Consider the following 23,089-nt stretch of genomic DNA (forward strand, 5'->3'; position numbering starts at 1 on the left):
CTGCTAAATACTTTTTTTTTTTTTCCATATCGCAGCTGCATAGCTTCGTCTTTCACCTTCCATTGTATTATGTGCTTAAGGAGGTAAGGAAAGATTAAAAAAATACATACTTATGTCTTAGAACCTAATTTCTCGGGACTGGGTGCCTCAGAATCCCTCACCTCCCATCCCGTCGGCTGGAGTCCCGTGTGAACTCATGGGCGTGAACAAGGTGTGAGGCGATGGCTGAAAACCATCACGTGAAGAAACTTGGGCATAAGTTTAGCTTCCTTTAACTTCGGAGTTTTAACTTCTTTAAGGCTTGGGCATGAGTTTAAATTTCTACGGTAGGGGAAATGTCCATGGGGACCCCGGGGCCTGCGAGCGGGGCTGCCCTGCGGGAGGGCCCTGCCCGGCTCCACGGGACACCGCATCCCCCGCCGGTGCCGGTACCTCCCGTGAGCGCCGGTACCGGTGCCGGTACCGCTGCGGGTTCCTGAGAAAACCCAGTCTAGGAAACTTCTCCGTGCAGCACTAGGTGGACTGAGCCCGCCCGTACTCCCAAGTGGGACTGCGGGCGGCGTTTACCCACCGCCGGAGCCGAACAAGGGCAGAACCAAGCGCTCCCTTTTCCCCGGGGCCGACGAGCTCTCTGGCCTCCAGTGACGCGCTGGCGGGCCCCTCAGGGCCGGCCCCCCCGCCGCCATCTTGCTGAGGAGCCGCCGGGCGGCCCCGCTGCCGCGCCCAGCCCGCGGGCCCGGCCCGGCTGGGCGCCATGGTGCGGAGCAGGGCGCTGTGGAGCTGCTGCCTGCAGCTTGCCGCGCTGCCCTCCGCGCCGGGCTGGTCAGGTGGGAAACCGCAGCTGTTCAACGGCTCCTGCTGGAGAGTCGCGGAGCCGCCGCGGAGGGGGTGGAGCGGCACCATGGAGGAGGAGGAGGAGGAGGACGAGACTCCTCAGGGGCAGCAGCAGCCCGGGAGGTGAGTGGCTCCCCGGTGGCAGCAGCGCTCGGGAGCGGGGGTCGCTCCCCCCGCGCCTTCCTGTGGGCAGGGAGGGACCGAGCGGAGCGGCAGCTCCCGCGCGTCCGGGGCACAGGCACCGGCTGGCGGCCGGAGGAGGGGAGCGGCGCTGCGCACCTGCTCCGGCACGGCAGCGGGGCTCGCCAGGCACACGGTGCCGGGGTCCCGCCGGGTGAGTGCGGCGGGGAGAGCGGGCTGAGCCGCGGCGGGGAGCGGGGCCGGGGCGGAGCGAATGCGGGTGTCCGCTCGGAAAAGTTGAGGCGGTGGGCGAGGTGCGCGGGGCCGCCGAGCCCCGGCTGCCGGCCCAGGGGAGCTGAGCAGCCCGGCCCGCCGGGGAAAGTGCGCGCTCTGCGGCGCGGGGGCTGCGGTGGTTCAGTGATAAACCCCGACCCAGCCGGGACGGGGAAATCCTGTCCCACCGGGGAAAGAAACGCTGGAAGGAGAAGTCCTACCTACCTCCCCCCTCCCAGCGCTTTCGTTTCCCGTAAATTGACAATAAAATATGCTGCAGTAGCGCTGGGGAAGAAACAAGTTATATAATGGCCTGTAAAAAATGCGCTTCATGGTATTGACCGTTTACTGAATGATTTTCTTTGAAGAGGCGACGCGGACAGATGTTTATCGGGAGAGGTTTCCTTGCGTTGTATCACGTAAATGCGGAGTGGAAGGTTTTAACCAGGTCGTTTGATGCAATTAGTTCAGTCAAATAATCTCAATGATCGGCAATTATCTCTGATAAGGATTCAGGGAAAGTGTTTGTTCGTCCTGACAGCATGTAGTTAAGCTCATATTAAACTTCTGCAGATATAGTTTTTCTAGTGATGACCGTGGTTTCTTACTCTTCTGTTTCCTAAATGGCGATTTTGAAGCAGGTTTTCAGTTTTAAATGAAAGTACCATTTGTACCGAAGTATTTTTTCTTTATTTTTCAAACTACACCGACGAAAGTGACATAAAAAATTAAAGCTAGTGACAGGAAAATCATTCGTGTTTTCTGGCAACAGACCCTTGAAAAGGAGGATGTATTTTTTAGTTCACAGTAGCAGCTTTATCAGTTAATAAAGTAGGAAGCCCCATTCATTTTATAGGTAAGATTTCAGGGAGACAAGAAGAAACAAGATTTTTATATTCCTAATGCAAGAATTATTGCAACAGTTGCCTTCAAAATGCCAAAAGTTATCTGAAATGGAAATACCTGTTATAAAAAGATAAGGGGAATTTTGAATACCTGGAGACTGGAAAGCCCAGTCTGATTCACTCACTGTGATGGAGAGGACACATTTAGGAGAGGAGGAAGCAAGAGATGACTGTTCAAATGTAAATAACAGCTAATTTGGTTTCAGCTTGGCCCAAATCAAGAGAGATGTGCTTCTTTTTAAAAAGAAGCAGTCCATTTAATTATTTTTTTGTTCTCTTGTAGTAACTAAGGAGATTTGAGGAATTACCTCAGCAGAAATCAGCTATTTCCTCAGCCTGTATAAGATCAAGATTGAACCAAACCCAGTAATTCTCCATTCAGAAATAGATTTTAAATTATTTTCTGCAAATGGGAAGGTGATTCTTTTGTCTATTATGAGAAAAATGCTAATGCTGCCATATTAATTAGTACCTTTATATGGAGCACCTGCTGTGAAATTATTTTTTTCCTTTGGTCACATCTATGTAGCCCTTCCTGATTGCACTTTTAATTGTTTTTTTCCATTAGTTGCTGTGGGTAGCTTGCAGTATGCTGGCTAGACCTGTAATGAGGGTCCTGCTTCTGATATGCTCAGAGCCAGGACCATGGTAAAATCACTTGGTCATGTTGTATCTAAATGCAGCTTTGAGTAAAAACAACTTTTCTGTAAACCAGATGTTGCACTTGGTTTGAATACTTAGAAAATCTGTGAAAGAAATGGCATGTTATTTACTGTTTATATGTAATATCTTAGTATTTAGCAGCTGTACAAAGAAGGGATGATTTGGATTTCAATAAAATGCAACTGCGCCAAAGCAGAAAAAGCTCACAGAGCTGTTTCAGCAAAGAGAATTGGGCATTACAGTGACGCTATGGAGACTCTGCTGCCACTATGTTCTCATTGTGAAAAACAATGCGTGAGTGAAAAATCAAGTGGCAAGGAATGTATATCAAGATGTATATCAAGAGATTTTTCTTGGATAAGACCTGTTGCCATGGTTGGAGCTGGTAGTGCTACTGTCTGCTGGGTAAGGCTTATGGTAAGATTTCGGATTTTATTGCTTATAATGTTTGGAAGTAGTTTAGGTTGTTTAGGCTGAAATCTCCCATGCTGTGGACTGTTTTTTGAGGAAGAGTTTCAGTGAGGTTCAGCTGTTTCTAATAATGAGATTGTGGCAATCACAAGTTGTTTATGTATGTCTATTTAGGTGCGTTTAAATGAAACACTTTGTCTCCTTAAAACGCCTACATATATAGAGTGGTGCCTATAAAATTAGTAGATGGCTCACATTTGTGTTGGAAATGTGCCTTGACTCTTCCATAAGAAGAAAAAAAACCACACCAGCTCAAACAATTTTTAATATTAACACTTTTGTTGTTGACTAACAATCAAAGCACTTTGTATTTCATTTAGAGTACGTGAAGAGACACAATCTAGGGTCACCGGGATACAGTAGAAAGCTGGTTATATACAAGAAAAAGGATTGTCATGAAAAGTGTCAGTGTTTTGTAATGTTTCCACTTTCCTTGGATATTTATGTTTTGCTGTGTCTGGTGTTCTGCTACTTGTGATTTCTTTTACTGGTTGTCTTTCAGTTTAAGAACTGTAAAGGTGCTGTATTGCTTATGTATTCTGGCTTTCCAGGATGAAGTTTTGGAGATTTGAAACTTTTATATTTGGAAAAGCTGATGACCTCCTAGCTTATCTCATGTGAAAGATGGTCTTGGAACAGTCACACTCAAAAAACACATACTTTTCAACAAAGAAACACTTCTGACTTCCTTATCTTGGCTGACCCGGAAATGATTTGTTTGGATTTCAATACATTTGAAGTCAAATGTTATAAATAGTTCTATAAAATCCATATATCTATGTGGTGTGTGTACATAAATACACAGAGATAGGGAGAGAGAGAATATTGTTGGGACAATAAAAAGCTGAGTTTATATTGAAAGCTAGGTAGATTTAGAAAGAATTTAGGGAAGTATTTTTATATTGTGAAGAAATTACATTGGGCCCTATGTGCTTGGACTTTGAACTGAAGAGACGGAATCAAACAGACGAGCGTACATGCATATAAACAAGATGGTATGACTCTGTATTAACTTAAAAACTAGTTTAGCTCTTGGGCGTTGCAGCACTTCCTGGCCATCTGAGATTTTATAGGGTTTTAAAGGATTAATCTCAGTGTGCGCCTAGAGAAAGTTTGCATAGGAGTTTGTTCCTTTCTGGCACGGAGAGAAAAGGAAAAAGAAAATTAAAAGACTTAGGAAATGAGGTGCAGGTAGCAGTTGTGCAGTTGCAGACATGAAAGTGCCAGAGTTGATGATAAATGAGCTGCTTCAGATCCTGCTTTGCCATGTGGATCCTATGGATTAACATGATTTCTATGTGCTTTTATGAAAACGTTTCTTACCTTGCCTCTCTGGCCATATGCTACAATGGAAATCAGATTTCTACCATAGTATTTTCAAGTGGAGTCTTAGTTTCATTATGTGTAGTAGTGGTTATTTTTAGTCATATCTAATTGACATAAGATGTTAGACAGGAAATCTTTACCCTTGGGACAGAGTGCAAGCTTCATTTTAGTTAAGAAAAACCTGTGCTAACAGCTTCAACATTACATAATAATTTAAAATACTCAACCCAAGATGCACAGGCTGTTAATGCATGGGACTAGCTAAAATGTGTTTAGAAATGCTAACTGTTAAAGTTTAGTTGTTTTTTCTAAGAGTAAGCCCCATCCTGGAAAGATTTGCATCTGTTATTAACTGTGGTCACATCAGCAGACAAACTGAAACTAATGAACTTCTTGTTTGCATAAGTACAGGAGTGGAGCTGGTGCCAGAACACTAATGCCGGGGTCCCGATCCTGTAGCTGCGTTGGTACAAGTTTCATGTTTGCTCTTCTGGAAAAGCTTTGTTGAAATTCTGTGCAAGTGTGAAGTGCCATTCATGGAGCTTATTGCTGCTGTTGGAGTGCAGGGTTTATCTGCCCAGCTGTGTGCATGTGCTGTCTCTTTCTGTCGATTTAAAAAATCGTCTGTGTTTGATTTGCGATCCTTTTGTTGTCTTGTGTACCATAACGCAGCTCTAATGCACAGACCTTACTTCTTTATGTTGCCTCATTCCTGCAGAGCAGGTAAGAAGACTCTAATTCCATCTCCTGTGTTTTCAACATTCTTCCCTATATATTAAGTAGTCATCTGAAATGAGCTGTTTACGGAGAGCAAAGGAAAGCACTTTCCATTCTGGTCTAGGGAGAATTGACTCCTGCTTTCCTTTGGTGACTGTTTCAGCAGCAGCACCAAATTACACTGCTCTTGTGCTTAATCATAATGATAGCCTAGGCTGCTCTTTTACATGTGATGACCACGTGCCAACTTTTGCATTATTTTATTCAAGACTGCAGTAAAATATGAAGGTAGAGTGGGAAATAACTTATTTTAATAGGCATGTGTAGCTAAAGAAGTTGCCTACTGGGTCTGTCATCTCTGTTAATTTGCATGTCCCCTATGGACAACTACTGTCATATAGGGGATCATAACCTAAACAGAATATGCATGTAACAGAAAACTTCTATAATATTAAATACAATTCATAAACACAGTTTGGGACTACAAAGTGCTCCTGTTGGATGGGGACAGTCAGCTGGGGTGTGTGGAAGCAAAGGGAAAGTGGTTACGCACCGTTCCAGTTCTGGGAAAAACATTTTGATGTGGTTGATACAATGCCCGTAGCTGATCAGATTTAACTCGGGGTTGAGAAATAGCTGGCTCCAGGTGCTACGGATGGACTTGGCTGTAAAGCCTATTTGCATTTGTATCCCGAGGCATATAAGAATGTAGCTGATAGGCACTCATTATGACTACAAATAACTTTCTGTTGGTTTGGTTCCCCTAATGAATACCAGCAAAGTAGAGGTTGGAAAGTTTAGTAACGGAGTGGGCTGCCTTTTGGGTGCTAGGTAGCTCTTGAATTTGCTTGGTTATAGTATGAAACATCCTCAGGGGAGGCAGCCAGAGAGTTTAAGCAGCATCAGTACTATTAATAAATTAGAATGAAACTTTAGACAGGGAATGAATTGAAAATGAAGTATATCAAGGGTAGGGGAAATTGTTGAACCTAAACTTGGTGGTGTATGTAACTGAGCTATGTGGAGTGAATTCTAAATGGAGGATATTTGATGAATTCCTGGTCTTATGTTTTGCTGTTGTTGGGGTTTTTTGTTTGTTTGCGGTGGAGTTTTTTGTGGTGTTCTTTTGTCGTTGTGTTTTGGTTGGTTGGTTGGTTTGGTTTTGTGTGTGGGTTGTTTTTTTTAATAGCAGCACTGACATAAGTAGTTTTTGTTTACAACAGTCTATTCCTGTTCTTAGCCTTCCCTGTCCTAACCAGTTTGTTGGTATAAACACTTGCATGGTGATGCAGGTGAAAATGAAGTGCTTCTCTAGGGGATGGGAAGCTAAAAAGTGACTATCACTAGTTCAGTTTCTCGAACTAATTCAGGATGTGGACACAAACGTTTGTTTTGACAAGCTTGGCGGAGTAATGAGGGCAGAAATAATAGGTTGACTCATGGTTGTGGCTGCTTAAGTAATACAGCTGTTGTAAGAATATGCCTAACAACAGATGACCATGGGTAAATGCTTCACCTTTGTTTTATTTAGAACTATTTGTTTTCCTCTGTTATGTCTAAATAGAAGTTTGCTGTTTACTCTTGATTCTCAAAACTAGAGAAGAATGGCAAAGGATTCATCCTAATTCTATGAGGTTGTTTATGTAGAGAGCTATTTCTATTATCAACTCAGTTATTCATCTTTCTTGAACAGTACACAAGATCACTGTAGTTTGGGTACTTACAGATCTGTTGAGAACACCTGGGCTCACAACCTATAACTGTGCTGTGAAATGGGTGCATCCAAGAATGGAAGAAGGCTGTACGAGCATGGAGTTTTTGCTCTTTGGATGTTTGGAAAATATGGAAATAGGACATCACAGAGAATCCCAAGCTGGCTGTTAAAATATCACATAACTTGGATAAAAATTTCTGCACTTCTTGTTCTTGCTTGCGACTTTTAATGGGAAATATCAAATATTATAGTAAAAGTATTTATAGATCACTTACTTGGAAGCTTGGGAGATCTTTGTGTGAAGTCCTAAGACCAAGAGTGTCTGTAATAATTGCAGTTGCAACTGCTTTTGCAGTCATAAAAAATATGTATAGTGAAAGAAAACTTCTGAGTTGCATAGCAGTTTACAGTTGGCAGAGAGCTCAGGTTCTTGCTTTCATAAGGCTACAGTGGTATGATGAAGTGCCTGAAGTACTGCACCATACAAGTATAAATGCATTCAGAATTTTCCAGGCTCAAACTGTTCATTAATTAAAGCTGACAATTTCAGAAGGAAAAGGAAAAGCACAGCCAAAATTTAGTTGGCGGTAGTTTGATAACTGAATGTGTGGGAGACTTTTTTTTTGGAAAATCACTTATGTGCTGCCTGTTGTTTGCAAATACCTTCCTTACCTTTTCGCTGAAATGCTGGTGTGTTATTTTGCTTTGGTTGATTGTTTGGGTTTTTGTGGGTTGTTGTTTGGTTGTTTGTTTGTTTAAGGCAAAAAGTGTGCTTTTTGTAGCCATAAAAGGTACGTGAGTTGAAAGAAAACTTCCAAGTTGTGTAGCAGTAGATGGCTTGCAGAACACTCATGTTCTTGCTTTGCTAAGGCTGCAGTGGTGTGAGTTCGGGAGGATTTGTGTGCCGTCCCTTTTAGGTGACATGTAGGGCAGCCCAGGTCTGGATGTAGCCTATACAGAGAAACAGCGGTTACAAGTGAACCAAGCTTGTTGATTCAAAAATAGAGAAAATTAAGGATATTTGGAATGTGACGGAATGTTTGCAAGGTAGATGTCAAGTTTTGTGGATGTTGTTGGGTTCCAGTAAACCATAGCTTCATAATAACTCTTTTTTTAAACTTTCTGGCTTATGGATTTGTGAAATAAGGACCACATTTCTGTGTAGAAAAGAAGGATAAATATGTTCTGGAGACTTCACGATTAGTAGCATGGCTGTGTGCTTAGTAGGGGGAACTATATCCATTTCAGTTATGCAGTAGTGGATGTCAGAGGAGACGGGGTGGAAAAGGTGAAGACTCACACAATAGGTTTTATATTAATGCATTTCTTCTTCAAATAAAGTGAAAGTGGTCTGGCTCGAAGCTTTGCTGTGTGACCATTTAAAAAGAAACATTTTAATGTCAGAGTGCTTCTTGTAATGTTTATCTATCCCGTTTCCAACCTTCTTTTGAAGCAAAAAGTATTAAAATGTTTAACTAAACTGCTAATTATTTTCCCAAATAAACAGGAGACTCAAAGCCAAAATATTTACATCCAAGTTTTCAGTTATATAAGCAATGCTAAAATAAATAATTGACCCCTGACCTGTTGTCCTAAGGGCTATATCTTGTTTATAGGTGTAAACCTGTTTACTGGCACATAATACGTGTTTTCCATGCCATGTCCTGCCTGATCTGCAGCTTCTCTTGTGCTTTGTGGGTTACTGGGGGCCTCTTGGTATTTCGTGGTGGAAAGCCAGTTACGTGAGCTCTGCATTGTGGTTCGTGTCAGGCTTCATCCTCAGCATCAGACAGTGATGTCCTTCCCCTCTGCCTAGAGAACCTTCTGGCCTGGTGGATTTGGCATGACTGGTGGTCTCCTTTCGGAGTTTGTGTGTCTCGGTCCATCTCCTTTTCTGAGTTCAGTTGGATCAGTAAAGCATCTCTGAGAGTGGTTGAGCTGCGTCTTGCCTGGGCCCCTCTTACCAATGCGTGCAATCCACTTGCCTTTGTCCGCGGTTGAGTCACCTCACCCTGTTCCCATTTGTTAAGAAAGCAATTTAATCCTTTTAAGCAGAATCATAGTTTTCCTCTTTGTTTAAAAGTGTGGAAAATGTAAGATTTCTTGTGGAACCTTACATTAACAAATATTCACCAAGGACATGACTCTTTCTTCCTTCTCCTCCCGAGTGAGCACAACTGTACTCCAGTTTGATTTTGGTGTCTCTATCACTCATAATTTGCCTGGCAATCCAGTGCTTACATTTATTTCTCAAGTGCCAAACTATTATTTTTCTTGGGGGAGAATTCAGGAAAGCTAAATGAAGAATCAGCTCATGGGTATTTTCTAATATTTAAAATATTCCTGCCAAATCTCCTTGTCTGTAGAGGCTTTCTTTTGCAAAAAGATAAGAACCTACATGGACTAATAAGTGGTTGAGTTTTATATTAAGCTAATGGTTGCTGGCTTTCAAGGTATGATCCTCTACCATTTTTTAAAATAAGAAATATTAGATTTCTTTTACTGTATTCCATGAATATTCTAGAATATGTTTTACCGGCTTAAATGAAACAGAGATGAACTGGCAAGATTGATACTTCAAAGGAATCTACAGTTCATTAGGAATACTTCGTTAGTTAATTGTTTGTAAATGTGTCCCTTATGCATGTAAAAGGGTTTAAAGTATTCTGTGAGCACTGAGGTCTTTTATCCCTTCAGTTGCTTATGGAATACTAATGAAAGTAATGTATGTGCATCATGTGGAAAATATGTTGGCAGACAGATACCTGCGGTGCCTTAAATGCTTTGGCATTGTCTTTGTGTAATCAGCATAGTTGATCCCTACTTCCCTTAGAGCTTTATACTTTCAGAATGAGATCAAAGGTTTATATGAAAATTTAAGCAAAAGTAGAATTCACCTATTTTAGAGATGAATGAATAGATAAGCAGAAGCTTAAAAATAAAACCTTAGGCACTCCAGTTTATAATATAAAATGTCTTGTAGGAACAATAATTACCGTAGTTATATATATTTAAAAATCAGACATCTGAGATGTTAACAGAAGAATTTCCTGGAATTAAGTACCTATCTGATTAAACTTTTGTGATTTGTTTTCATGATGCTTTCTAGAAGAGCAGATGTTTTATGCCGTGTCTGCATGCTTTGCTAAATTAATAAGCTGACTTGGCATTGAAAATACTCTTTGAGGAATGCAAAAAAACCCGCCCCTCTTAAGTTAAAGTAACAGTTAAAATATCCATTACAATTTTGGGGGGTATTCTGTCTGCCTCTTTGTGGCACTGATTCTTTTGTTACCATGTATTTCTGCTTAAAATGGTATAGAGCAAGTTGGGTGGCTGTTCCATTGAAGGCTGATTCCAGTAAATGTGTAGTGGAAAGGAGTAGAGTATCACCAGTTAAATTAAAATGATGATGCAGATGTGGTATCTTATTGCTAAACAGAAAAATACATAACTCGAGTATTTCAGTAAAACTGTAGGGAAACAAAGCAATTACATTAAAACAAGGTTATGAGCAAGGGTACTATTTATCAAAAAATTCTGTCAGCAGTGTTTTCTGAATATTGTTCATGCTTCTTTATCAGAAGTGGATTTTGATGTTTTAAGATTTTATCTCTACTGTATGGCAAAATAATGATTATTTTGTTAAGAGAATTTAACGTATTTATCAACTGTCGTCTCTTTGCAAGTGACACTCCACTTTCCGATTATAATCGGTTGGTGCTGAACCAGCAGGGACAGTCTCTGCATCTGAAGTCAGAGCATCACCAGTAAATGCATTTGAGTTCAGCTTGATAACACTTCTTATATGTGTGTAGAATCTTAGCTGTAGTGTTGCAATGACAATATATTTTTTTCCTGTAATTACGGTCTTACAGAGGGCACAATGAGTTGTGTATGCCCATCTACTTAGAAAATATCTCATTTAGGAAGGAATTTCTAAGAAAACTCTGGGTTAATTCTGTTCTTTGAAAATGTTTGAGTGGACTGGCTGAACAGTACATTTACCTCAACTGAAACGTTGAGAGTAAGTATAGAAACTGAAGCATTTACCTTCAACTGAATTGCTTCAGCAACTTGTAAAATAAATAAGGATGTTTGAGTTATCTACCTTGATTATAATGAGATCAACAGTACTCTATATTCCTGAACTCTGCAACACTGAAGTGCAATTTGGAATAAGAGACTGACTATTGGCCTTGCAGTTTTCTAAGAAATGTGCCAGAGTGGTGACTTTGTAGAAATAAGCTTTTATCAGTTATTTTCTCACTTTCCTATATTTCACAGTGGAATTAAGAACAGACATTGTAGCCAAGATTTACTTGAGGTGTTCCAATGGCTTTTCACTAGTCAGTTCAGTTAAACATGTATCAAAATTGTATTTGAAACAGCTACTTTTACTGTTGCTACAATAAGCTTTTCCTTTGTTTTGGACAAAATAGGAAATAGGACTGTCTTTTCTGTTCTGACTTTTCTGCATGTATGTGCATCTTGTCGGTAGAAGTTCTGTGTTATTAATGCTACATGAGGCTGCTGCTCTTATTACAAAATGAAGTCACTTTGTAGGCAATTCCTAAGGCACTGTATAGTTCCAGTGTCTCTTGGACAAGTTCACAGGATCGTATTACATCAGGCACTAAATGTCATAAGCGTCAGGAGGAACTTGCTATTCTTCCAAAACATAAATTAAGGAACCCTTCCCCCTCGCTCTTGCAGTCGGTAGATAATAGTGTTAGTATCTGAAGCTGTGCATACTGGGGAGTAAAAGTCTGCCTGAACTACAAAGAGATCTCTTGTCTACTTGCCACAGCATGTTTTTAAAGTCTTCTGTGTAATAGCAACTGTTTTAAAAACATATTTTGTTGAGGAAAAAATACAGTAGATCAGAAAATGGGAAGGGCAGGCTTGTTTCCGATGTGTGTGAGAAGATTTAATCTTACAAATATTGATGCTAGTCCAAGAAAAGATTGATGAATTTAAAATTTGTTTTAGTTCTCCTCAAAAAGATATGGATAAGAAAAAGGATGAAGAGCAGCCTTTGACTGCGTGTAACCAGTACCCTAAGGAAGCGGTGAGGAAACGTCACAATTCAGGTCGAGGTTCCAGGGGCAGCGATTCTTCCAGAAGCTCCCGGAAAAGCTTCAGGCTGGACTACAGACTAGAGGAGGATGTAACTAAATCAAAGAGAGGCAAAGATGGGAAATTCGTCAACCCGTGGCCAACATGGAAACCGCCAACCTTGCCAAATATTTTGAAATGGTCCCTCATGGAAAAAAATAACAGCAATGTGCCATGCTCCAAACAGGTAAATACTTGCATGTTTTCTGTTCCTGATTTAGACTGCTTTTACCTCTGCTCTAACCAATAAAATAGGATCATTTCTCACTAATACTTACTAGGCATCTTTTGGAGACTTTTCTAAGTGTTGTTTTTCTAGTTTTATTATCACTTTATTTTTTTCAAAAGGTGGGTTAATACTTTATTCCTCTTTAATCTTTTCTCTCCTTTCTGTTAGTCCCACACCCTTTGATTTATTCAGCTTGGTTTGTATCTACAAAACCAACAAAAAAGGTCCCCTAGCTCAGTCATAAACCATAGCTGCATCCTTTCCTTTTTAATAGGTGACGCCTTAGGAAGCATACTACTAACATCATTCATATTGAATAGAACAGCTATGCCATATCTAATTTTAAAAGTTGCCTTTTTTTCCCCCGGACTGCTATTTACTGTATATGTTACATCTTATTCATAAAAATGTAATAAATAGTTGCTCTCATTTACTTAGGGAAGTATTTGCAAATCTATGTTTTTGTTTCAGTACACCAGGAGAAAAAAATAATTACATGTTAAAACTAGCCTGAGCAAGTATTTTTACCAAAATACTAAAGGTACAGTGTCAGTTTACTTGGAAGCACCATTATTTGTTCTTGGTGTATGGCTTCTGTCATTGTATATATTGTATACAAAGAAGCAGGTGGGGGAAGCAACCTGGGAGAAGTTTCTTTTCCATGAAGAGCAGTGGATGCTGGAAAGCTGCAGGTTTTGTGGCCTCAAGAAGTTTTAGGATGGCTGCACTTCTGCCAGGATTACTGGTGTGTGTATTTTGTATTGTGTTGACTGCACTTGGGAAGAGCTGTGCTGAGGAGTACACAACTAGCGAAAACATTTTTGAGCAGATAGATGTTAATAATGCTTGTAAGCATCCAAGGAGGTATGCGTAAGCTATACATCTCACAGTACTTAGTGAAGAGCTTACACTTTTCATTTTTATTTTGTGTGAATTACCTGTGAAGGAAGGAATTTGATCAGCTTTATGAACAGGAAAGCCGTGTTAATTTCAACACGTGATGGTCAGAAGTTTGGGGATTTCTGTAAGGATATGTGGCGCAAAACATGTTTAAGGGAGAAATAATCTTGGCTGAAGTTGTTGTATAACAATCATTTTACTTCAGAAAGAAGCACAAAAAAACCTGTTTCAGTCTTGGGATCCCTTCCAACAGTTTATTGTTTCAAATTTGCTGTCTTGCTTCTAGACATTATCTGCACCTTGAAGCAGCAGCAGTGGTTGTGCCTTGGTGCGTACGGCTTTCTAGGCAGCGTGCTGCATATTATGATACTTTGCCCACATTTGTGTAAAGTTCAGGCCTTGATGTTTTCAGCTTCCTTTGGCTGCTGCCCTGTTCCCTGTGTGTACAAGCAGCTTTGTATCTGGCCAGGACTGGTCAGAAACCTGGTCAGTGACTGAAGCACCTGGAAGGCAGTGCTGAGGTGTGCAGAATGTACAGCTCTTTGATGGCAGTGGAGAACTGCAGCTCTTCCCTTTAATTTACAGATTATCCCTGCAATAAAGGATGATTACAGAGAAATCTACACCGTACCAGTTGTAAAGCTATCTCTCTGACCCAGTTGGGATTCATTTTGGACTAATTTTATTGCTTTGCTTATGTGATTTTTTAATTAAGTGCCAGCAATTATTCAGGAACTCAGCAAAGTAAATCAGAAATAGAAAAACCCAGATAGGAATCGATGAAGTGTTCTTCTCAGTCCTCAGCCATTTTGATGCTTGTTCTCGCTATGTTTGCTCCACACCTAAACCAGCCTGTGAAGCACTTTGGAGCTTGTTTAAAATTCAGAGTAAGGGCACTGCTAGATAGCGTGTCCTTCGAGCAGACTTGAGTCTCCACGTTGAGTGTGCCCAGTGATACCCTGCTGTGGTGGGCAGGTTCAGTTTATCTGTACCAAGTGCTTTGCACATGTGGAAAAAAAACAACGCATATTATGCAGAAATGCACTTCACCGTGTAAAACCTATATGTATTATAATCACGCCTTCACAACAAGCCTGTATCATTATCCAGAATGCATAGACTGTATTATCATTACAGGCTTTATTAATAACTTTTTCTGTGCTGTTGGAATATCTTTAATTGTTGGTTGTTGGATCAGCAATTTAGATTGTTCTCATTTCTGTAAAATCCAGTGGTATTCCAGTATGCAGTAAGTGCCAAAGATCCTAATCTAATTAGCTCGTCTTACCAAAGCCCGTCATGTGTTTCTTCTTGCTTTGCATTAGGAAGGAAAGAAAAACATGGGAGGGGAGGAAGGGGCACAGCAGGAGGAATTTTTGTATTGCTCCAGTGATGAAGATAAGACAATACTAGGCACGTTTTCCTTCTGTTGGTAGCTGATTTGACATTAATGCCATATTTCAAATATCTGTTATAATTCTTGTAGTATTATTATGTTTCTAGTTAGTCTGTCAGAGAACAAAATGTACTACAGCAGGAAAAAAGTTCCATAAGATTGTGTATTTCATTTGTGATGTTGTTTTATCCTGTTGTATGAGCTTTAACAATTCCATATGAAGTATTCTGCCAATAGAACTTGTGTTTTCATTTGAAATTTTATTGTTTGAGTAATGACTTCACATAGCTTTAAGAGGTTATTCTGGGGATTTTAGTGTACTCTTGTAAAATATGAAAAAAGAAAAAAAAAAACCAAACACAAACCCCATGCACTGAGAAGTAATTTCTTTAGCTATTTTCTTGGGTGATTTACTATGATAGCTCAACAAAATGCCTGATTTCTGATCTCATTCTCTGAGGAGTCATTGATTTGGATCAGAGGCCAGTTTCTCACAAACCCATAGATGTCATACAGTCAGAGCTTTCCAAGTTTCACTGCCTTTGCGGTCTTGGTTTGCCTTGAACTTTTGTTCACAGAATTTCATTTAATTAGGAGACCGGTTGCTTGAACTGTGCTACTCTTTATTTATCAAACTTACTGTCTCTGTGTCCTTCACAAATGCCTTTTATAGTTGGTAGTTGTGCCTTTAAATCATCTATTTGAAATACTTAATAATGTCAGTCCTAGTGACATCCATGTAAAGCTTTCAATGGTGCTCATGTGTTGTGGTTTTATGCCGGTGGGCAGTTGAGCCCCACGCAGCCGCTCGCTCAGTCCCCCACAGTGGGACTGGGGAGAGAACTGGAAGGGCAAAAGTGCAAAAACTCGTGCAATGATCTCAAGACAACTTAACAGGTTAAGCAAAAGCTGCGCAGACAAGCAAAGGAAAACAAGGAATTGATTTACTGCTTCCCATGTGCAGGCAGGTGTTCAGTCATCTCCAGGACAGCAGGGCTGCATCCTGGGCAATGGTTACTTGGCAAGACAAACGCCATCACTCCGAACATCCCTTCCCTTTCTTCTTCCCCCAAAATATATACTGACCATGATGCCATATGGAATGGAATATCCCTGTGGTCAGTGGGAGCTGTCTGTCCCACCTGGGTCTCCTCCCAACTTCTCATCCAGCCCAGCCCATGGGTTTTGACACTGTATGGGCACTGTTCAGCAACAGCTAAAGCATCAGGCTGTGATCAAGACTGTTTTGGTCACAAATCTAAAACATGGCATCCTATTGAGCTACTAGGAAGAAAAGCAGCTCTGTCCCAGCCAAAACCAGTACAATATGTTTAAGTTCCAGTTAAGAACTCATTGTTCAGATCTGCCAGTTAGCTGGCTCTTAATCCGTTCAGTATTCTTTGTTAATATTAGATTATACTAATTTTAAAAACTAGTTTGGGTCAAATGTCAGCAAAAATAGATTCATTTAGTGTTCTCAGAATAATGAGTGCTCTACCTTTAAAAACAGCTACTTAGAACATTTTCCATAAAAAATGTACTTACTGATGTAAATTGCATTATGACAATTAATTATTAATTTCCACATCAGAGTTTAATTTCCTTGACACAATCTGATTTGTTGACTTAACCACATGTAATTTGGCAAGTTGTCCTAATTTCCGAGTATTATGTTTTGTGGATCTTCCACTCTTTTTTTTGATTCAAGTGTCACAATATAACACTCTGTGGTTCAGATTTCTCCTGCCAGTGTTGTTCTGTATACCTAGAATGAAAGAGAGGTAAGAAATTGATGATGCTTTCTTGGAGAAGCAGCAGTTTATCTCAGTCTAATACTCATATTTATTCTTGTCTGAATGGAGTGATTGTATTACTTTCTAAGTATTAACCTTATATTCAGCTTTATAAAAGGTTATCTATTTCTCGTTCCTGGAGACAGTAATTAACCTTTTCAATAGACATGTCTTGTCCATTAGCTCTCAGAAAAAGCAATTTCATTAATATTTTATTACTTACAGTAGAACTGCAGGCAGGTGAGTGTGTGCATTTGGGTTTTTTTCCCCAATATATGCCCTCCAAATCAATAAAACATTATGCAGAAGGGAACTTCCCTGAAGCTGTCAGGACCATTTTAGCAAGGGAAATCCTCAACTCCTGCACTGTCACAGCATCAGCTGGGCTTTCGAGGGAGCGGGAGGTCAGCTCTGGCTAAGCTGAGTGACAGGCCGGGACGGGGAGAACTTGGCTGGGAAGCAGAAGTGCTGGGACATCTGTGGTTACCAGGTTAGTCTTGTCAAGAGTGTCAAATTTGACAGCGGGTCGAGCTGAAAGCTGTCTGTTCTCATCTGGATTCATATTCAGCTGAATCAATTCTCTGACCTGTCAGACCTGAGTGGGGACTGCGTAAGTATTCACGCTGGAGCAAGAGGGGAGGTGGCGGAAGGTTTCCATAACTTTGCTACACAGAGGTATGGATTTAGGTTGATTTGAAGCCATTCATGGGGCTGCATGCTGAACATAAAGGGAGATCAGTATGGTGATTTATTCAGTAATAATTAAACTTTAATTACCTTCTAGGCTTCAATAAAACATCACGAGAAGCATAGCTAAGTGCCCTAAGGTCCATCTTTAAAATGAGATATGAGTTTTAGTTTGTGTTTTATGAACGTTTGTTGAATTATTGGCAGGATGGGAAGAGGGAATTGTAAAAGCTGACGTGAGGCAAGTGAGGTTAACCTCCGTGTGCTGCCCCATACGCGGTGCGGGGAGAGAGAGAGGCTGCTGAAGGCTGAAAGGACAGAGCTTGTGCAGAATGCTGTTGGGAACACGGCATTCTCTTTCACCCACAGGTTTGCGGCTTATTTGTGCTAGGACTTGTGCATCATTTAGTTGCACAAACTAAACTTGAGCATTTGCTGTTGTAGCAGTGTGTGTATATATATATATATATACACACGTATATATATATACATGTATATATATATACGTATATATATGTGTGTATATATATATGTGTGTATATATATATGTGTGTATATATATATGTGTATATATATATATGTATATATATATACGTGTATATATATATATGTATATATATATACACGTATATATATATATATGTATTCTTTTCCAGGTCACAAGACTAACCGCTTGCAAAGCCTTTCCTGGGATGCTGTTAGTGCCTTGCAGTGCTTTCACTGCAGTACTTTCAGACTCTGGTTCTCTGTCAGTAGGTCTCCTGGCCTGATGGGATACTCTCAGGCTTGCTCTTCTCTCTTGACAGAGAAGTGAAAATGGTACAAAAACCTAAGGTGAAATTAGGAGGAAGTAACTGGGAAACTAGTCATTAAAAAGGCGTCTGGTTTGTGTTGTAGTTCTCTGGTTGCCTAAAAATATAGTCAAAACACAAGTCTGGACTGTAAGGATTTGTGTCTTGTACGCAGTTTTTGTTCCATGGCCAAGCACTTTCTGAAATCTCTCATGCATATTGTGTTCTTTTTTTTTGCTAGGAACTCGATAAAGAGCTTCCAGTGTTAAAACCTTACTTTGTTCAAAAGCCGGAACTTGCTGGGAAGACAGGACCTGGTATGCGAGTCACGTGGCTGGGACATGCCTCGCTTATGGTGGAAATGGATGAACTAATATTTCTTACTGACCCAATCTTCAGCCAGCGAGCTTCCCCTACTCAGCTGATGGGTCCCAAGCGCTTCCGAGGGCCTCCGTGCACAGTAGAGCAGCTCCCCAAAATAGATGCAGTTGTGATCAGCCACAACCATTACGATCATTTGGACTACAACACTGTCAGGAGTTTAAACGGGCGCTTTGGGAGTGAGCTGCGCTGGTTTGTGCCTCTGGGGCTCTTGGACTGGATGCAGAGATGTGGTTGTGAGAACGTGATTGAACTGGATTGGTGGGAAGAGAACTGCGTCCCCGGTCACGATGCGGTAACTTTTGTCTTCACCCCTTCTCAACACTGGTGCAAAAGGACTGCGACAGATGATAACAAAGTTCTTTGGGGCAGCTGGTCTGTCTTGGGACCTTGGAATAGGTTTTTCTTTTCAGGAGATACTGGATATTGCGTTGCTTTTGAACAGATAGGTAAACGGTTTGGACCTTTTGATCTTGCAGCCATCCCCATTGGAGCTTATGAGCCAAGGTATGAAAATCAAAGTTTGATCAAAATATGTAAATGAAATGATATACTGATATACAAAAAAAAAAAATTACACTGAGTGAAAACTGTAGGTATACTTTATTAAGAATATGCAATAGAATACAGAGGCAAAAGAAGGAAATTGCTGAGGCAAAAGGACATGGCTAAATGACAAAAAAAAATGTGGCAGGCAATCGGAAGATGGAGCTGCAATGTCTAGGATGCTTGCCTGTGTATCTGTGGTGTTCTTGGAGAGCTTTTTCTTCAGCCTAAAGCACAGCAAGGATGAATCATGAAAAATGTTGAGTGAAAATCTGGAATTACTTTTTTTTTCTGAGCTAGTATCACTTAATCCAGCTCATTCAGACACATGCAATTTACTGCATTTTCCCCTTGCTTCAGTCTTTATGCTGGTTTTGCAATTTATCTGGCAATATGATTCCTTTATAGAGCGTGAAAGATCTGTTTGTTCAGGCATCTGTAGCCTACTTAAGATGAGGTATCTAAACTTTTAGATGATAACACTCATATAGTGCTGGAAGCAAAGTACGTACAGGCTGGGAAGGGAAGATAGGAATCAGAATAACATGGTAAAAATCCAATATCTTTCAAGAATTGCCAGGTTCTCCCTTCTGCTTTAGCACTCTTGCCTCAGGCTATCTCTGAAGCACACACTCTTTGGTGTGTGCTGCAAGCGTGAAGTTTTTTAAGGGATGGATTTAAATCTGTGGCCTTAATGCCTTAAGGCATCAGTAATATGTCCTTATATTATTAAAAATATAGATAAGGAAAAAAAAGTTTTGAAAACAGGAGTGAAATACATTAACTGCTATATTGTGGGAATGTCAGTATCTTCCAGCTTGTTGATTTTGAGTGTTCTGTATGTTGTCCAGACATACATGCTCCATTATTTTTTTATTAGGTGAGCATATATATATATATACATATGCAACTTACTCAATGAAAGTAAAGAAGAAATCTTGACTGAATTAGTTGACACAGAAAATGTACTTTGTATTTTGGTAGGTGGTTTATGAAATACCAGCATGTGGATCCTGAAGAAGCAGTAAGAATCCATATTGATGTTCAAGCCAAGAAGTCTGTAGCCATTCACTGGGGGACCTTTGCTTTAGCAAATGAGGTAAATTGCAGCACTACATGAGTTCAGATTCCCTGAGTACACAATCGTTCATGAAGCTTTGCTCTTGCAGTTTAACCTACATATCTGTAAATGCATACTTAAAATGTAAACTTTGTATGAGTGAAAATTGTTACTATACGTACCGAAGTTAAAAACAATACTTAGCTTTTCATAACCAATTACGTAAATTATTTCCACAGTTAATCTTAATTTGAAAGTACTGAGTTACTGGAACAAATATGGAGGATTTCTGATATCTGAAAGCTGAGGAACATGAAAGGTGGGGAGATATGGGCAATAATGAAAGTAAGCTCAGCAGTGCATCACCTGGAGACAGTAAGGACTGCATGCCTGTAGGTCAATACAGTATTTATTAATCATGTCTGTCTAGTAAATAAACGGAACAGCATTTTTAATAGTTGATTCTTAGTTAAATACCAGCAAAAATATGAAAAACTGAGTTAATCTGGGTTGCCGATTTTTTATTATTATTATTTGTTTTATTCCCAGCCCGCACCAAGTCCACAGTTCTTATAAGGAAGTTGCCTAGGTCCCTTAACAGGGACTAAAATGCAGTGAAAGGGAATTATCTACATCCCCTTTGACACACCTTGTCTCGTAGCCGGTTTTCAACTTTATCTTTGAATCAGTTGCACCACTTTATCTTACAGCTCAGTCTTAATGCCATTAGCTATATTCACCTGATGTGTCAGGTTTTCTTAGATGTAACATTTTCTATCCCCGATGCCTCTAATAAGCGGTGTCACTAGTGCCCACTGTATAAATGCTAACATGTATTTAGAAGCACCAAAAAATTGATGATTTGTCCCTCATGATGCCTTTTCTGAAATGCAAAAAACACCATGAAGTAGCTCCAGGGGGACCTCTCTGAAATAAATGGCACTAGTTTTTAAACAGTAAAGCTGACAACTTTGTTTTACTGAACAAGGGGAAGCAGCCTCTGCTGCCCTGCTCACCCTTCCTCTGCTTCGGAGGTTAGTTCAATGCATTGAAGAAGACTGAATTTTGGATGATGGTTATATGCTTTCTTTTCTCCCAAATGCTGTGATGGTATATTGTCCCTCATATTATTCTTATTCTTCCAGTATTACTTGGATCCTCCAGTTAAGCTGAATGAAGCTCTTGAAAGATACGGCTTGAAAAAAGAAGACTTCTTTGTCTTAAACCACGGAGAATCACGGGACTTGAGTACAAATGATGGCTTTGAATAATGAAACAGTAGCAGTTCCTTGTAAGCCTCGTTTGATTTGAACTAGCAACTAATGTTACAACTATTAATATGATGTACTTACAAAGTAGACTTTTCTGAGTGAATTGGATTTTTAGATGCCAGGTTTGTCAGCTGCAGAACTAAAACTCGCATCCCATTTTCATGATAAATTTTACTGGTTATATTGTTTATAAATTTTGAGAGGTGATCTAGAAACTGGTTAATATATAAAATATTGTCTGGGAATAACTTGCAGTTTCAACTCTTATGTACACCACTCATCAATTACTGTGGGGTTTGTGGGTTTGGTTTTTTTGAACTCTTCATCTTACCTGCAACAGCAATAATAACCTCAGCACAGGACGTATTCTTGGAATTAATGGCTGACTTGAATTAGTCCTTGTCAGAATGTCACCTCCCATGTGTCAGTCATTAATCTTGAGGTTATGCCCTGTACCTTGACAGCTTCACTGTATGATTTGTGGGGTGGAGTCTTCCAATACAGCTGTGTTGTTAAAGCACAGGCGCAGTAAAATAATTATTTTACTGAGTGCTTCTACATTTTCATATATTGATGAACCATAAAAGCTGGATTTTACAACGATCTAAAGAATTGTGCCTTTTAAAGAGAGAGAGTTTAATATTGCATTACTGATGTGTAAAACTTACTGCTGGCCAGAGTATCTGCACAATTTCATTGTTTTGTCAATATTTTTAAGTTAGGCCTGAATGTGTCTAAAATTACTTTCTTGTCAAATGCAGTCCATGAAATGGAAGAATCCCTTAACAGCGCTTGTCTTTTCATTGACTCAGCCTACTGTTAAGTACTTTTTTTAAAGTGAAAAGTTTTAAGCGAGGGCTGTGTTGTTTGTTTCTTTTTCTTACAGCTTCCCTATAATTTTAAAGTTGAATGAGAGCTTACAACATTGTTCAGTATTGTAAAACTCGGCTAAATATATCTGTATGAAATTGCCATGCTAATTTACAGAATTAAAGCCTATTGTTGCCAATAAAAAGGGTTGCTATTCTCCTTCATAACTGATTGGCAAATAATTTTTTTGTTCATGATTTGTTTTGATCTTTGGGATGTGTGTACTTTTTTTTGCTCTTGCTGTGCATTACATTTATGTTCATACTCGATTAAGAGAAATAAAGACACATTATTTCCCTGAAACTTCAAGATGTGAACTTCTGGCAACTAATTAAAACCAGTTCATGAGATTTCATGCTAGGAACAAACTGAAGTATCTTGTAACTGTTGACAGTTATCTTTTAAAAATCTGTATTGGCAAGTCCTGAAAGTCTTCTAGATCTTAATACCAACAAAGAACAGCCAAAGGAGGCAAAGATCAGTTAGTCCACGTTCCTGCTGAGGAGGGGTTCTGGAACAGAGGATTACACTTGTATGTAAGAGAAAATGGCTTATATTCCTTTGGGATTCATATTTGACAAACATCAAAGTTTCTTTATTTGAAAAGTTAATTCTAGTGTGGTCTAGATGGATTCACCAGAATTTGTTTAAAAGTGTTAATTTGGGGGGGGGGGGTATTTCAGATGAACTCTTAGGCTTCATTATTTACACAATAATTTAGATAACATAATGCATATTACATGTTCATAATATTGTGAAGGACAGGAAGCTGCAGGATGTTTTGAGTACTTTGAAGGACATGGTTAAAACTGAAGTTGTTGTTTGTTTGGTTTTCAGTTTTAAAAATCATCAGTAGACTATTTGTAAAATCCTATACTTCACAAAGAAAGAATAAAAATAAAATACAGAATAACTAGATAAGCAGCCACATAGCAGAGAGGTCCTGACTTACAAGGATCAGACGCTAAATGTCAGGATGGTGTATGTTTTGTTCGGGGGGTCCATTAATTCACAGTATTTGTAT

At 39.9% G+C, this 23,089-nt stretch overlaps 1 protein-coding gene across 2 annotated transcripts; it reads left to right on the forward strand.

The window, feature by feature from the left end:
* Positions 1 to 675: 675 nt before the first annotated feature.
* NAPEPLD (N-acyl phosphatidylethanolamine phospholipase D) lies at positions 676 to 22,368 on the forward strand. Of its 2 annotated transcripts, none has more exons than XM_065049145.1 (5): positions 676 to 957; positions 12,016 to 12,328; positions 18,179 to 18,825; positions 19,849 to 19,963; positions 21,070 to 22,368. In XM_065049145.1, the coding sequence occupies exons 1-5, from the start codon at positions 755 to 757 to the stop codon at positions 21,193 to 21,195; spliced, it is 1,404 nt and encodes a 467-aa protein (XP_064905217.1). In that variant the 5' UTR covers positions 676 to 754; the 3' UTR covers positions 21,196 to 22,368. The 2 variants fall into 2 exon arrangements, with proteins under 2 accessions (XP_064905217.1, XP_064905218.1); XM_065049146.1 differs by lacking the exon at positions 676 to 957 and adding an exon at positions 964 to 1,168.
* The last annotated feature ends 721 nt before the right edge of the window (positions 22,369 to 23,089 follow it).

Source organism: Columba livia, chromosome 1 (genome assembly GCF_036013475.1).
Source record: "Columba livia isolate bColLiv1 breed racing homer chromosome 1, bColLiv1.pat.W.v2, whole genome shotgun sequence".
In the NCBI taxonomy this organism is placed as follows: Eukaryota; Metazoa; Chordata; class Aves; order Columbiformes; family Columbidae; genus Columba; species Columba livia.

What these genes read in the sequence shown, in the direction of transcription:
- NAPEPLD (XM_065049145.1), top strand. Translation starts at nt 755, where the DNA reads ATGGTGCGGAGCAGGGCGCTGTGGAGCTGCTGCCTGCAGCTTGCCGCG. An exon ending in GGGCAGCAGCAGCCCGGGAG is followed by an intron (nt 958 to 12,015) that starts GTGAGTGGCTCC and finishes AATTTGTTTTAG; the next exon opens with TTCTCCTCAAAAAGATATGG. An exon ending in ATGTGCCATGCTCCAAACAG is followed by an intron (nt 12,329 to 18,178) that starts GTAAATACTTGC and finishes TTTTTTTGCTAG; the next exon opens with GAACTCGATAAAGAGCTTCC.